This window comes from Mangifera indica, chromosome 19, assembly GCF_011075055.1.
Source record: "Mangifera indica cultivar Alphonso chromosome 19, CATAS_Mindica_2.1, whole genome shotgun sequence".
In the NCBI taxonomy this organism is placed as follows: Eukaryota; Viridiplantae; Streptophyta; class Magnoliopsida; order Sapindales; family Anacardiaceae; genus Mangifera; species Mangifera indica.
In genome coordinates this window covers 285,646-304,137 of record NC_058155.1, presented here as the reverse complement: position 1 = coordinate 304,137, position 18,492 = coordinate 285,646, and the positions used below count along the sequence as shown (strand labels likewise).

The window sequence follows — 18,492 nt, the reverse complement described above, 5'->3', positions numbered from 1 at the left end:
CCATTTATATTTGATGGGTTGTACATCCTAAAGTGTTGAAATTACAAGCCCAAACACTTGACATTTTGCTGGAAAAGTTAATTCTACCCAAATTGCTTCGTCTTATTTAGGCTAATCATTTTTTTATCTATACTTAACCATAGTAAGTGATCTTGTCACTTTTGTCATATCTACAAATATACCAGGCATTTGGTTAGAAATACTTTGTAAATGCACTAACTTTTGCACTTCAGTTTCACTTTGAGATATGTGAGGATCTAGATAAGACTTGGTAAGTACATACCAAGTAAGTTTATGTATGACTTTAGGAGGCATTTTCTATTCCCTTAAAGGTGGAAATGTTGTTTCATTAAAGTGACAATCTACAAATTGTACAGTAAAAGATCACATGTTAATGGTTAATAATGGATGGTGAATTATATCCAATATAAATTCTCAAACAACATTGGGGTTTTCTTTTTATGCATTAAGAAAACACAATAGAGACATATACAACACAACCAAATATCCTTAAATGAGATATATCAGGTTGGTGACCAAGAACAAATTGTAAGCGAGAATATTAATGATAAGAAGAAGGTCGTAAGCGAATTAATACTGTAATATATAATATAACATGCCCCTTCATAGAAGTTGGTAATTGAGTTTTTAGTAATAAAGTACGCGTAATTACTTGGAGTCATTTGATAAAAAACTCAACTAATCTATTCTAAGTATGGACATGTGAGACTGGATGTTCAATATCAATCCCCATAGATATGTAATAATCATCAAATGTCTTGGATGTAAATTCATTAGCATTATCTAGTCGTATTGACTTGATCAAGTAATTTGCAAAATATGCCTTTAATTTGATAGTATGTGTTAACAGTTTAGCAAATGCAACATTTCGAATTGACAATAAACAAACATGAAACCATCGTGCAAATGCATCAATTATGACCATAAAATAATGACATGATCCACTTAGTGGATAAATGGGTCCACATGTGTCCCTTTGAATCCTTTGTAGGAATGGTAGGGATTTAACTCCAATTTTGGAGAAAGATGGTCTTATTACTAATTTGCCTTGTGTACAGGCAATGCAAAATTTTTCACTGGACAATTAAATTTTATGATTTTTTAATTTATGTCCATGTGAATTTTCAATAATCCTATACATCATTGAAGATCCTGGATGACCTAAATGATCATATAAAAAAATAAAGACTTTTGGATCAGAAAACTTCTAGTTCGATACTAAGTAGGTTTCAATTGCCTTTATGATTGTATAATACAATCCATATGATAAAGTGGATAATTACCAGTTATACAGATGAATTTTGCACCATTTTTACTCATAGTTTCAATGTGATAACCATTTTTTCTTATATCTTTAAAACTAAATAGATTTATTCTCAATCTACTTGAATATAATGCATTATTGATGCTTAATTTGGTCTCATTTTTTAACAAAATTGTGGGTCTTTTAGAACCTTTAATCAGATGTATTGATCTTGATGTAGTGTTGATTTTAGCTTCAATTAGTGCTAAAGTTAAAAAAAAATTTCTTTTTCTTGAGAATTGTGTGCGTTGTTGCAATATCTATCAAACACATGTCTCCATCATCAACATTTGAAATCAATGCTTTAATTTTAGAGTCTATTTCATTTCATTTAAAAATTACGTTAGTCATAACGTATACAAAATATTGAAAGGAAAGAGATGATGATAAAACACAAAATAATATCTATGACTCCAAAATAATTATATATGATGGATTTTAATTATAAAAATGTTGGGCATTCATATCACTATTCCAGTGACCCATATTTTATTCTTGAAAGAAGTTTTGAAATATCAAAATTCATTAGATCGAAAGGACCAAAATAATAAAAAATTTAATTTTTATGGATACTTAATATAGATCCACCCAATGTTTGTGTACACTATAAGTATACAACCAATGACATTTACAACCACGCCTATTGTTTTATGGTGTACTCTGCATTATTATTTATTTTGCTTAAATCTTAGTCCACTTCTGATAGTATGACTAAGATTTTATTACAACCATCTTCAGATTGAAAACTATTTCATCCATAATCTTACATCTATAATAATTACTTTTGGTAGTTGCATTCACTTCAAGGAATGATGCAATACTTGTGGGGTGAATTTGATTTTTTCATTAATGAGAAAATATTAATTCAAAATTTTTTTCACGATATTGCTACTAAATAAGCATAAAATAAAATGTGGAGAATATTATTTTCTTCCACATTATCTCAATCAGAGAAAAATTTTGAATATCGCTGAGCTGTACTAAATTACAGAGCCATTGAGATTATTACTAAATCTAATGTTCAAATTTATCTTTCAAATTTCTCTACGAATTTAATGGATTTATCATTATATCCATATCTCCAGCTTGCAATCCTTCAAGGATATGATGTTGGAAAAATAGTAGCCTTATATTTATTTTCCTGGGACATTTTATTTAATCACTTTCTCAAGGCTTATATATTAAAGGTGGATAGTTGCGTAAAAAGCTTATTTAATATTATTCATCCAATTTTAGGAACTTTAGGTTCAAATATTGTCATATTTACAAACTTTTGCTTTTGTAGACAGTATATATGAGTTAATCTTTGAAACTTCCAGTTCAAATATTATCTCATATTTACAAAATAACTGACTTTATAACAAAAATATTGGGATTAATTTCTGGAAACCTCAGGGTCATATGTTATCAGATATTTACAAAACTTCTGGTTTTGTAATTAGTATAGATTATATTTTAGACTTCAAATCCATATTTTTCATAATTTATACAACTTTCAGGTTGCAAATGTGATATATCTATTATAAAATAAATACTTTGATGAAACTTGATACTTTGGGCCCATATATATATATATATATATATATATATATTCTCACGATTTTACAAACTTCAAGTTGTAAATCAGATACAATTATTATAATAAAAACAAATATTCAAATAATATAAAGGAGTTTTTGCCTGAATTCATATTTTTGTAAACTACAGGTTACAAATGAAATTCATGACTTCAGGTTCAAATTCATGATTTTGTAAATGTTGGGTTACAAATGACATTCAAGATTTTATATCCAGATTCATGAGATGCAAGACTTCAGATCCAAATTTATAATTTGGTAAACTTTAAGTTATAAATAATATTTAGGACTTCGGGTCTAGATTTATGACATTCCGAAGTTCAAGTCCAGATTTATGATTTTATAAACTTCGAATTGCAAATATAATATAAATATAAATGAAAACTTAAATAAAAGATAACAATAATTAAAACATCAATAGTTTATATTTTGCAAATAGAACAATATCATAACTGAGATATCTGTATTTGCAATATATAAACAAAACAATAACATAATTGAAAGATAATTAAGAGTAAAATATACCTGAGCTGATGGTGCTGATAATGTGTTACAAATTTTATATATATAATTGGAACAAAAATTGAAAGAAAGATGAAGGAAAGATGAAAGCTTAAAAGGGAATCAATTTATGTACCTATTTTTCTCTCTTACAAATAAAGAAAGGAGGGGGTATTTATAGAAATTATTGCCGTCCTCCAATTAAGAAAAATGGTTATTTTTCAAATCAAATTTCTAAGGCTATTTAATGTTTTCACATTATCTTTTAGCCAAATTCTCTTTCACGTGTTGGAAAAATCCACCATTTGTTACATAAGGATTTTTTTTAAACGAATTTTATCAGGCTTACATGTTAGATATTGTTAGGGGGATTTCATTAGAGTATATAAAGATTATTCTTTTAGTTTATTTTTTATTATTAAAATTAATTAATTTTTTTGTTAATTAATAAAAGATTATTATAATTTTTTATTACAATTTTATTCTTACTAATTTTCTAGGATACAAATAACCTTATTTTCAATTAATATAACAAATAATTTGAAAAGTATATTAAAATAATTATGTCCCATAACATTCAAGTAAAATAATATTTTAGTATTATTTTATTATATTCAACTAAATGTAATAATTATTTATGTCGGTCAATTTTTATCAAATATAGAAATAATTTATACCAGTAACTTTTAAATAATTTATTTTTATAGTAATATTTCATTTTTATAACGAAACAAAATCCAAACTAAATGCACCCTAAGAGTTTTCAAATTAACATCAACGTACAGATTAAAAAATGTTGTAATCTCTTGGGTTTACATAATTAAAGATTATTATGGTAATTTATCTTTTCTTATTCATATTATTTTGTTTGTTTTATCAGGTAATAAAAAATTTTAGTAATCTTTTATCACTAATGTTATACTGCTGATAATGTAAAGGATAATTTGATTGCACCCTCCATCTTTTTAAATTTTTTATTTACTTATTAATTTTTAAAATAAAAATAATCGTTAATTAATATAATAAATAATATAAGTAATATATTAAAATAATTATTTCTATTAATATTTCACTAAAATAATATCTTAGTATTATTTTATTATATCCACTAATTATTTATATATATTAATTTTTATTAAATATAATAATAATTTATATCCAATAATTTTCTAAGTAATCTATCTTTATAATATTTTTTTTATAATAAAATGTCACTCAAACTAATTAGAGTCTCAAAACATATTAAAATATCCTATGCTTGTATATTAACCAATGCTGAGAGCTTGATTGTTCTAATGATGCTAACGGACCCATATTTTAGAAATGTCATGAGCATTAATTGAGTTCCAGACGGAGTAATTCAGAGACTAAACATGATTTTGAAGCCTTGTCTCTTTAACAAAACCTACCATCAAATAGGGGTGCGAATGAGCGAAGTTTTATGAAGTAGTGTTTGGCTTAAAATTTGTTTGATTACATTAATATAGAGTTGGAGCTCACCGAATTAGTGAGATTTTGGCTTAAGTTTAAGTTTGAGACTAAAATGGCTTACTGGAAGTTTGATTAAAAAAATTACATTTAAACTCTTCAGTTTTTTCATAACTTTTATTTATTAATTATCTTTATGTTTAAAGTTAACAAAGAAGATTTTAACAGTGTAGATATAAAATTTGAAATTTTAAAGACTTACTGTTATTTTACTTTAAACAAGTTGTGTAGTATTGAATTCATCCTACAAACCAACAACAAACTCTACCTCAATTTGAGAGTTAAACTCGAAGGGTTGGAGCTTGAGCTTCGATAATAATCCAATCGAGCCTTGCTCTTTTACATAGAAACCATTAACACGCTTCCTTTAAATTAATATAATATATGAGAGGCTTCCAAAGGACTATTCTAACATTTTCTATTTGGCCAAAGGACATATTCTCACCTATGTTTTGATGCATTTTGAAAGTTTCACCTATAGGTTTTTAAAAACTCAAATACCAAGTCATGAGCTGTTAACCTTAACCAAACAGGGGCTAAAATCATTATTTTATTATTAAACCCTAAAATATAAGAGTTTATATCATTTTTCCCTTATAGTTTGAAAAATTAATAATTTTCCTCACCAAAAAGTTTGACAAATTCATTTTTTCTCATAAAATTTTTTCTTCATTTTCCAACGACTGGAATTAGTTATCGTTGTTGATTAGCCACCCGAACATCTTCTTTTCCGACTATCAACCTTCCCACTGGAGCAGGTTTGACAAACGAAGACAAACCGTCTTTGTCTGATAAATAAACGAATCTCTTTAACCAGATAAAAATGATTCATCATTGTTTGACTGACAGATTGGCATAAGAAGAATCATTTGATACCGATCTGTTGGTTAGACAAAGATGAAGGTGGTTTGTCTTCATCAAATGAATCTATTTTGGTGGGAAGGTCGACGACTAGAGAAGAAGATGTTGGGGTTGTCGACCAATGATGGCAGCGGATTCCCATCATTGGAGAATGAAAAAAAAATTTAGGGGGAAAAATGAATTTTTTTAAACTTTTGGATGAAAAAAATTGTTAATTTTCTAAATTATGGAAGAGAAATAATATAAATTTGTAGAGTTTTAAGGTTTAATAGTAAAATGATAATTTTATCTATTATAACTAATAGTTTTGATTAAAATTAAGTTTATGGATAAATATTTGATTTTTTAAAATCTTGTAGATGGAAGTTGGGGAATGCATACAAACTTGGGTGGGTATGAGTCCTTTGGCCTTATTTATTTTCCTTCATACTAATCACTCGTGTAACATAAAAAATAATACTTTTTCAATGGACGGCCAATGGTAAAAAGTTTTGCAGACAAAAATCCAAAGAAGAAACAAGTTTGACAAATAGTGTGCAGTTTTCTTGTTTCTTCGCTTGAAATTTCAGCCCTTGACATTGACATTATTGTGCCGACGTTACGCGACCGTTTTTGTCGTATCGTCCACAACAAAACTACAGGGATTAAGCCACCAGCCCATGTCGTATTGTGCTTGTTTCTACATATTTACTAGCGTTGTGGGACAGCACTAAGTTTCTCTATTTATAAAATTAATAGCGTGAACCACAATTTTGTACAACAAGTCGTATGACCGCGAATTTGATATTTTGGTATCATAATCAGACTATCTCAATATTGAAATTAATAGATTAAATAACATGTTACTTGTAAAGTTGAGATTCTCATTTTATAATTATAACATATGTAATATTTAAAAGAGCTTGGGTAGGATGAACAAATATATATCCAATAAAATTATGTTATGCATTATTTTCTTTTTCATCCTTGTAACAACCATTGCATTTATGAAATTTATGATTCATCTTTTAAATTACAATATAACCTTTGGATCTAAATCAAATCGAGCTCAAGTTTTGATCAACTCAAGTTCCGTTTGGCTTTAAAAAGTCAAGTTTGAGCTTGGATATGCTCGATAAACTCTCTTTAAATCAATTCAAATTTAGTTTAATTTGAAAAGAGTCGAGTTTGAGTTCGACTATTAGTCAAGCTCGAATTGAGTTTAACTCAGTACTGTAATTGAATCAAATTGTTTTGATACATATTAATCAAAATGATGTCGTTTTAGTAAATTCAAATTAATTTTTTTTCAAACATACAAGCTTAGCGAGTCAATTAGCCAAACACCTTAAAACTCAAATTCAAGTTTGGATTTTATCATATAAGTCCCTTAGGATCAAACTTATTTAAATGAACTTCATTTTAAACTCGTTTGAGTCAAACTAACAAACAAATTCAAACTATGTAACTCGATTCGAATTCGTCTTAGATAGCTTAACTATTCCTATATAATGCGTAGCAGTAAATTGCTGTTGTTATTTTTATATTATTTGATATATGCAGTATATTGGTTGGAGAATCACACTAGCAAATTAGAAGAGTTTTTATAACTTTCAATTTTTTTTAGTGTTATTAAATGGGAGATATATGAAGTTTTTTCTCAACTTATGCCTTTAGAAAACACGTTTTAAAGTATTAGAAATTTCTGATGTAACGAAATAATAACTTTGTTTTATCCTTTGTGCGTTTGGTTAGCAAAATATTAGATAACCCCAATATTCTATTTCTATTATTATATTATATTATATTATATTATTTATCAATTAATAAAATATTTTTATAATCTGATTAGTATATCTATTTTAAGTATTAAAATATTACTATAATAGTATTAATTTTATTATAATTTTATCTTTATTTATTAATTTTTTAAGATAAAAATACTTTCGTTTTTAATTTAAATAACAAATAATATAAAAAATATATTAACAATTCCAAAAAATAATTTAATTAATTAATTTTATAATTTGATAACATAAAAAAATTTTAATACATTATTAACCTGAAAAAATATCTTTTAAAATATATTAACTAAACACAATACTAATTTTGACTCAATAATCTTTTAAGGGCTTTAAAGAAAAATAATATTTTAATTTTTTTATTACTTCCAACTAAATACAAAAATTATTTTAATAAAATTATGCGTACTCATTTTTAGTGTATAAATATATATCTATTTGATTTATATCATCAAGTGATTAAGTAATTTTAAATTAAAGATAAAATAACACTCAATTATATAATAACATATCATGTGTGTATTTATTCATGTATTCAAAAGTGTGTACATATGATATTGCTCATATTGTTTATGCATATTAATTTTACTAGTAATAATTTATACATAATAATATTTTAGATAATGTAACTTTGTAATAATTTTTTATTAATAAAAAAACTATTTGAATCAAACACACTCTTAAAAGTAACCATGACGATACTGCCCTATTTATAAATTGAATTTTTAGTCATTTTTCTTATAATCTCAAAAATTCACCTCGACTAAATTAACCTTGCACTTTTAAGATAAATGAGAATGAAGAATATATGTGATTGTTTCTACAATATTAATTCAATTATTTAAGGCACGAAGAATTTAGAAAAAAAAAATAAGATTTTTGATTATTTGATTGATTTTTTTTGTTTTTTTGTTGGTGATTTAGTTGCAAATATATATAAATGATGCATGTGGATAATAGTTAAAAAGCTCAATTGTTATTTACTGATTTTATCTCTTGGAAAAAAGATTAGTTACCACCACACCACTGAGTTGGGGTTCACAATTACAAAATTTGAAATTGTCCCCAATCATCATACGGATTCTACAATTTCACAACCCTTTAAATGGATCCCTACTGAAGCTTCATTGTTATCTCACACTTACACAAAGAAACTCTTTTAGCTTTAGAGCGTTATTTGAGAGATGTCAAATGTGCCATCCGCATGGACAAACCTTTCATGGAAAACCAGGTTTTCCATGTCCATCCTTTCATTCGGCATGAAACTCTCCTTCCGTTCAGACGGCTCCATCAACCGCCGTCTCTTGAACTTCTTCGACATCAAAGCTCCTCCGTCCTCCAAACCCACCAACGGCGTCAAATCATCAGACTTCACCCTCGACCCCTCCCGTAACCTCTGGTTTCGCCTCTACATCCCCACCACAAACGGCGATGATAACGCCTTTAACATCCCCCTTATCTTCTACTTTCATGGCGGAGGATTTGTCCTGGCGCAAGCCAATTCAATCGGCAGCGATAATATCTGTCGAAGACTCGCCAAACAACTCAATTCTGCCGTCATCTCAATCAATTACAGAAACACTCCAGAGCATAAATATCCATCTCAAATCGAAGACGGTTTCGATGTACTCAGTTTCATTGACAACAACACAAACTTTCAGGGGTTTCCAAATTCTGTTAATCTAATCAACTGTTTCATTGCTGGAGATAGTGCAGGAGGGAACTTGGCGCATCATGTGGCAACGAAGGCTTCTGAGAATGAGTTTAAGAACTTGAAGATCATTGGAGTTATTGCTATACAGCCATTTTTTGGAGGGCAAGAAAGGACTGAAGCTGAATCAAGGGTTGTTGGGGCGCCTTTTATTAATGTGCAAGGGACAGATCTGCTGTGGAGAATGTTTTTGCCGGAAGGGGCGGATAGAGATCACCCGGCGGCAAATGTTTTCGGGCCAAAATCGAAGGATATTTCAGGGCTGAAGTTTCCGGCGACGATTGTAATTGTTGGAGGTTTTGATCCATTGCAAGATTGGCAGAAGAGGTACTACGAAGGGCTGAAGAAAGCAGGGAAAGAAGCTTATTTGATTGAGTATCCGAACGCTTTTCATGCTTTTTATTCGATTCCCGAGTTGGAAGAGGCTTCTTTGTTCATTGATGAAGTGAGGGAATTCATGAAAAGGCAGTGCGTTAAAAGATTTGATTGAGTTACTTGTTTGTTCATGGATGTACGGGCATATCGCCAATCTGGAGTGTAAACCATGGCATGGAATAAAATATTTTGTGTGTTGTATATCCATACATCATTAAATTTATATACAGGTCTTATAAATGTAGGAAATAAATTATGTACAATATAAAAATTAATAATAGGAAAATATTCTGAAAATATTTTTTCCAGCAACTTTGCTTATTGGAGTTTGTGATATAAGTCATAAAATCCTCTTAGAGAATGAGTCTTGGTAAAGACGTTTAACTATTTGATCAACAAAATATACAAAAGCAAGATTAAGGGTGTTGTTGACTAAATGATAGTGAATAAAGTGTATCCAATCCCAATGTGTTTGATTATTACAATAAATGCTTATAACTTTGGATACTTCCATATCCTGTAGCAACCATCGAAGTTAGAAGTAATGTCTACAAGTGTTTTATACTTTGCTTATGTACTTGGACGAAAAATGGTTGTTTGCTCCTTACTACATTAAAAGATAAGAGAATCTCTAGAAATGAACAATAACCAATGGTGGTGGAAGGTTGGATGAAGAGAATAGATACAAAACAAACGTACATATCAAGAGAAAAAAAATCAAAGTATGTATTTGTAAAAGAGAGAAAGGATAAAGATTTAACCTACTCTTTTGCCTCTTATATAGATATAGAATGATGGAATGAGTCTCCCACTTGCAAGACCTCCAAAGAAAGTCCACCACCAAATTAAAAGACAACCCTTGTTGTGAGGTAAAGTGAGAAAAGAGAGTTTTGCAATTTAGTGAGAGAATTTTTAGTTTAAAATGTACTAACTCACTTTGAATAAACTAACTTCATTATTTTATAATAGTGGTTAGTTGTAGTTTTCTAAAATTCTACTTGAAGTCTACCAAAATGTTGATTTAAATATTTGTCATGCATATATGTATACTACATTAATTCTATCTTAGTAACACGTATAACTTTTAAGATGTTATTTTTTTATCTATATAATATTTTATATGATTCTTATTATCATTCAAAAAGTGCTAGCCAACCTCAAATAATTAATTCTCCCTCTCTAAGCGGTTTATTAGTGTGACTTTCTAGATTTATCATGACATAGCCATGAGTTCCTTTTCAGGCGATCTAAAAGTGTATCCGAAAACTCAACGACTATGTTAAACATCTATCAATGTGTCATAGCCCTTAAACCACAAAGAATAAATACTTCATCGAATCTAAAATCTTCAATCGAATGTCCCATGTAGGTAATATCCTTCCGTTATCCAATCTAAAATGATTTTAGACTCATAGATTGTCAAAGTTCTAATTTCAATTCTTTACGAATCATCAATTTAAATATTTGAAACATATCATAACAAATATCCTTTGTATTAATTACATTATACTCTAACTAGAGATTCGATTTTCAATATTTATCAATGTTCTCCTTAGAAGTCAGATTTGGATTGAATTAGCAGATATTCAGAATTAAATACTTTCTGAGTCAATAGATCTCATCTTGATCATCATTCTTCTCCACATACAAATAACACATGACTAGTATGATTTGTCTTATGAGATGTGGTTAATCCTGTATATATTCACCATATGAATCACACGTATTCATATTAGATCCGTCCATGATGTCTTAATTCAAAAGATTACTTCGTATGTTAGTACGATTTTATGATAAGTCATTGACTACGATTTAATAACATGTGACTTGTCGTTATTGGTCATATTCAAAAAATGGTTTTCTAACTGTTGATCCATACTAATACCCTAATAACATTCAACAGATATATTTATTATGTCTACTATATGATATAATTGTCTAAGTTATATTACGTCCGTAGGGAACAATTCGATGATTTAGTTTGTATTAAGTGAGTTATTTGGACAGTTTATACAAATACTTCATATTATCGCAAAATGAAGGAAACGACTTATGCATATAAACAAAAAAACTACTTCTTTATTAATAAATTATTTGAAAGATTATATACAAGATGAAATACCCTAAAACCGACAACACGAATAGTTTCTAAGGTATACACTAATAAAACTCCCACTTGTACTAGAGTCATTCACTATTGTACCACATACCTGTCTTCTCAAGATGATAGTCTAGCTACTTCGATGTCATTGCCTTAGTCAGTCGGTTAGCAACGTTCTCTGTTAATGATTTTTTTGAATTATAATCTCTCTAGTTTCAATGAATACTCTTAAAATGTAATATTTTTATTGCATATGTTTGGACTTCTAATGTGTGCTTGGTTCCTTTGCTTGTGCAATAGTACTAGTATTATCATAGAACATGGTTATCATATAAGCCATATTTAGAACCATACCAAGTTCAGATATAAACTTGCATATCCATACAACCTCTTTTGTAGCTTTTAAAGTAGGAATATATTCAGCTTCTGTAGTGAAGTTAGTTATGGTTGATTGTTTGAAACTCTTTTAACTAACCACACCCCTACTACAAATAAAAATAAACCCCGACGTAAACTTTCTATTGTCAAAATTCGACTAGAAATCAAAGTCTAAGCATCCCTGAATGTTTGACTCTGAACACCCATAACTCTGAACAAGATCCTTAGTTCTTCTTAAGTACTTTTAAGGATTTATTTCACAGATGAGCAATGTTTCTCCCCTAGATTGGTCTGATATCTACTCATAACACTTATAACAAATGTTATATCAAGCCTTGTACATAGCATTGCATACATGAGTTTGCCTATAGCCAAAACATAAGACACATTATGTATCTAATGTCGCATTTCATCGGTCTTTGGACTCATATCTTTAGAAAAATGAAGATTGTGAGTGAAGGGCAAAAGTCCTCTTTTCAAGTTTTCTATGTTGAACCTTTTCAGTAACTTTTCTATGTACAATTTTTGAGATAATCCAATTATCCTTTTTGTTTTATCTCTATAGATACGAATTCCAAGGATGCATGTAACATCTCCAAAATCTTTCATTAAGAAGGTTCTAGATAACCAGATCTTAAGCTCATTTATCATGTCAGTGTCATTAATCATTAGTAGTATGTCATCTACATATAATATGAGAATTGTAACGACATGATCCTTAACCCATTTGTAAATACAGGGTTTATCCATATTCTTTTTGAAATCAAACAATTTGATTGTTTCATCGAATCAAATATTCCAGCTTTTGAAAGCTTGCTTTAATCCATAAATGGATTGATGCAACTTGCATACTTTATGTCTTTTGAAAGCAGATACAAAATCTATAGGTTGTTCCATAAATATTTTTTCCTTAATGAATCTATTGAGGAATGCGATCTTAACATCCATTTACCAAATTTCATAATCATGGTATGCTATGATAAGTATTGATAATTTGAATTAACATTTAATTCAATATCTAGATTTGATCATTTGAATTAACATTTAATTCAAATTCTATCACAAATGAAGGAAATATACCTTCTTTCTTTGCTTTCAAACTCTAAAGATATAAAGGACAATTCCTCTTCTAATGTCTATCCTTGTTGTAGTGGAAGCATTGCCTCTTTGCCTTGTCTTTATCTGTATTAAGTTAGTCTTTTTTAAAGTTCTTTTTCTTTGGTCCAACATTTAGACTTTTCTAAGGTCGTTTATGTTTCTTCTTTGCCCTACTTGTAAAGGCAATGTTAACTTCCCCATGCCCTTTCCTTCACTTATAAAATTCTTGAATCTCATTCAGAAGCTCTGGAAGTATGCATTCAACTCTATTTAGATTGTAATTTGTTATAAACAGTTTATAACTTTGGAAGGGATTGGAGAATCAAATTCACCTTGATTTAGTGGGAAATCACAACCCCATAGACATTTAGCTACTCCAAAATATTTATCATCCTAATGATATGGTCATTTGGAAGCATTCCCTCCCTTAGTCTTATTTTGAAAAGTGTCACACACAGATTGTACTCAACCACTCGTGCATTCTCATCATACAACTCTTGTAAGTCCATGAGTATATTGTACACATTCAGCATGTTCACATGCTTTGTTTGGAGCTGTCTATTCATTGAAGCTAGCATGTAGCTTTGGGCTCTTAGATTATGATCTTACTAAGGTTTGAAAACTTTCTTTTCTTCATCTGTTGCATCTGAAGCCAAGTCAAGTAGAATGAGTGCTTCTAATACATACACAACCTTTTCAAAGGTGAGAACAATTCTCAAATTTCTTAGCTAGTCTTTAAAATTTGCCTCTGTCAATATATTGTTATCCAAAATTCATAGTAAAACATTATTGGCCATTTCTTTTTATCTTATAATAATCTTTTAGAAAATACTGCAAAGAAAATTGAATTTTATTAATGTCTTATATATATGAATTTAAACAATTTCATTGCATAATTTCATTAGCTTCCACTATTTTATTCGAATCTCACACTCTTTTAGATATTATCCGAAATTTTTGTTAGAGCAAATTTCTTAGTGGGAAATTGAATTCTTATTAAACATAATTAACCTTACATAATAGAAATTTTGGTTAATTAAATTTGATAAGTAGAAAATCCTTTCCATTTATATCTCTATATAAGACTCAATTCATTTAGTATGCCCTTCACTCCGGATACCTCACATAATAGAATTCTTGGTACCCTTAGCTAGTTAAATTTGAACCATCACACTTTCTCGAAATGACATTTTCATCATGTCCTCACATAATAGAATTCTTGGTCATGATGGAAATATTCACTCATGAACAAGATAAATTTAATTCAATGACATAAATCTTATATCCCTCGGATAATAGAAATCCTAAGATATTAAAATCTTTGTTATACAATTTAATTATTCCATGATAGGAGGTATAAATTTAATAATTTTAATCAGAGAGATTTAAGTTTAACTTAATTTTAATTAAGTTTAATTAAGCATGACATACATACATTTCATATATGCATAATTTAAGACATGGTGGGATGATCATAGTGTTTTCGAAATTACAACCTAATGGTAAACTATTCACCTAGGTCTATGTCTTCATTCAGATGGCTATTTGGATTGTCATCGAGTCCTCATCTAATTGCTCCGATTCCATTCGAAACTAAGGCGCATAAACCCGATAAAAATAAAATTAAACAAATGAGATGGGGTTATTTAATATAAACTCCTTAATTAAAAGAATATTACAACCTAATTATTCCAATTTTGAAAGAAGAAAAATTATATCAATGATCGTCCCTTAATAAACCATTTATCCAACATTCATACCAACATTTAATATAAATTATGAACTCATTCATAATCTATTAAGCACTAATCCATAATATATGATCTAATCAAAAACATGCAATCATTCAATTATTTATGCATAAATGACATGATGTGTATTATCCAAATATTCATAATATTTATTTTAGATAACATTTACCTAGCACTAGACCATGACAATTTTTTACATTTAATCAACATTAAATGTTCATTGATCTTATGCACCTTTATCAATTTTTACACTCAATCATATTAATGTAAGTTGATACTTATACACAATGTCTTATTCAACTATTGCACTTAATCATATTAATGCAAGTTGATACTTGTACACAAATCTCATTCAACTAATGCACCTAATCATATTAATGCAAGTTGATTTTTATACACAATCTTTTATTCAACTAACACATTTAATCACATTAATGCAAGTTGATTCTTGTACACAACCTTTTATTCAACTAAAGTGAACAAAATCATGCACATGATCTCATGGCTCATACACATCCATTACCATTCAAAATAACATGTACATGCTTTCACCTAGCATCATAATCTTTTAGATTATATGTAATTATATTAATCACATACCTCATAATCTTCACTCAAGTGTCTTAATCAACATGTCCAAATGTGAACTTGAAAATCCAGAATTTTTTTTTTTATGAACATTTCAACATATATCTGCAAATATATTAACATATCTCCATACATCAAAATTTCCTATGCATATATCATGCATGCATGCCCTTAATTCATGCATTTTATGTACAATACACAAAATTAGCATAAATGTTTCAATGTATATCATCATATACATCCAGCCAACATGCATTAATGAAAATTCCAAGATTTAATTTCAATTCTCAAGCTAAAAAACACATGTATGTCAAAATCAAGCACTTATACATGCATCCTATGAACATTTCATCATATACATGCCTTAAAGCACATGCTCTTCATCTTAAAATCATTAGAATAAGGGAAAAGAAATAAAACTTAGCCAATAGTTATAAAGCAAAATATGCTTGAAAAGCTTGATTTCCTAGCAAACTAACAATATGCATATACACATATGACACATATACATACCCTTATGCATATAAATCATATATTTAGCTTCAAAAAGACATGCAAGGAGCTAAACCATGCTCTGATACCATTTTAAAAGATTGGGTGTAGAAAATAGATACCAAAAAAACATATATATCAAGAAAGAAAGAATCAAAGTATGCATTTATAAAAGAGAGAAAGGATAAGGATTTTACCTGCTCTTTTGCCTTCTATATGGATATAGGATGATGGAATGAGTCTCCCACTTGCAAGACCTCTATGGAAAGTCCAACACCAAACCAAAAGACAACTCTTGTTATGCGGTAGAGAAAGGGGAGAGAATTTTGCAATTTAGTGAGAGAATTTTAAGTTTAAAATGAATTAACTCACTTTGAATGAATTAACTTCATTCTTTTATAATGGTGGTTAGTTGTAGTTTTCTAAAATTCTACTTTTGACCCACCAAAATGTTGATTTAAAGATTTGTCTTATATATATATATAAAATTTCATCTCACTAACACCTTAACTTTAAAGATATTATCTTTGCATCCATATAACATTTTATATGATTCTTATTATCCTTCAAAAGGTGCTAGCCTATCCCAAATAATTAATTCTCTCTCTAGTAAGCTTGGTTTATTAGTATGACCCTTTAGGTTCACTATAGTATAGTCGTAAGTTCCTTTTCGGAGGATCCAAAAGTATATCCAAAAACTTAACAACTATGGTAAACATCTATCAATGTGCCATAGCCCCTAAACCACAATGAAGAAATATACTATCGAACCTAAAATTTCCAATCGTATGTTCCATGTAGGTAATATAATTTCGTTATCCAATCTAGATTGATTTCAGACTCATTGATTGTCAAAGTCCTAATTTCGAGTATTTACAGATCATCGATTTAAATATTTGAAACATGTCATAACGAACATCCTTTGTATAACTTACATTATACTCTGGCCAGAGATTTAATTTCCAATATTTATCGATATTCACCTTAGAACTCATATCCGGATCGAATCAATAGATATTTAGAACCCAATATTTTCTGAGTCAACAGATCCCATTTTGTCCATTATTCTTCTCCACATACAAATAACATATGATCAGTATGGTTTGTTTTATAAGATGAGGTTAATCCCATATATATTTATCACACAGATCACACGTATTCATATCGGATTTGATCATGATGTCTCAAGTCAAAGGATTATTTCGTACACTAGTACAATCTTACGATAAGTCATTGACTATGATTTAATGACCATGTGACTTATCATTTTTGGGTATATTCGGAAATGGTTCTCTAACTATTAATCCATACTAACACCCTAATTACATGATTATTATCGTCATTTGCACTAATGTTATCTTATGACATTCAATGAAGATATTCAGTATGCCTACTATGTGATATAATTGTCCAAGTTATATCACGTCTATAGGAAACAATTCGATGATCCAATTTGTATTAAGTGAGTTATTCAGACAGTTCATACACATATTTTATGTTATCACAAAATAAAAAAAAAAACAACTTATGTGTATGAACAAAAAAATTACTTTTTTATTAATAAATTATTTATAAGATTATATACAAGATGAAATACCCTGAAACCGACAATATGAATGGATCCTAAGACATACAATAATAGGTAGAACATTTATCTGTTGGATATCTTGGCCTAATTAGCGCGATAATATGCATGTAATATAAGTGACGACTAGGCAAAAAAGTAAAGACCATGGAATAAGGTAATTTTGATATATTGAAGGATACAAAACGCTATATGATCTGATACGCATCAATAACTAACACAGATTAGGCTACTACCTTATCGTACTATGGCCACAAATTCAAGTTGTCATAGATGTCATTTAGTATTCTCATATGAAATATCTTTCCCTGTGCTCAAGAATGATGAATCTTTTATCAATCAACCATAGCTTTCATGTATCTTATGATATGACTTAACACTACTTTTATAGTTACTCTAATTATGATGACACCTTAGATAGCGTCAAAGTATACAGATCCTCACACGAGATGGTCTAATGACCTTAAGTGAAAGATTGCATACATAAGGGATGTTCAAAGGATTTATTTCATAGACACCAGAGCAACCATCCATATCGATATTCTCTAGTCCGGTCAATCCGATAAACACATCTATAATGTGCACTTATGTGTTGCACCAAACTATCTGCAATAACTTTGACATGTAAAAATTGTCGCCACTTTTAGTGGGGTCACTCAATACTATGATAATCCTATCATTATTACATATGCCTTCATTCATTGTAATGTTAGGATTATGAACATTTCTCAGATGGCCATTAAAGTGTACATAGGGTTTCCATGATCAATCATTTGATTCCCTTATTATAGTTCTACAATTCTAAGGGCATGTTATATGTATGATCATATAAATAGAAAGCATATGAATTGAATAAAAATAAATCTTTTATTAATTATTAA

The 18,492-nt window shown here is 28.9% G+C and overlaps 1 protein-coding gene across 1 annotated transcript; it reads left to right on the top strand.

Moving 5' to 3' along the window:
* Positions 1 to 8,624: 8,624 nt before the first annotated feature.
* Positions 8,625 to 9,878, top strand: LOC123203696 (probable carboxylesterase 18). The gene has a single exon (XM_044620143.1). It carries the CDS (start codon positions 8,717 to 8,719, stop codon positions 9,731 to 9,733), a length of 1,017 nt encoding a protein of 338 aa, XP_044476078.1. The 5' UTR covers positions 8,625 to 8,716; the 3' UTR covers positions 9,734 to 9,878.
* The last annotated feature ends 8,614 nt before the right edge of the window (positions 9,879 to 18,492 follow it).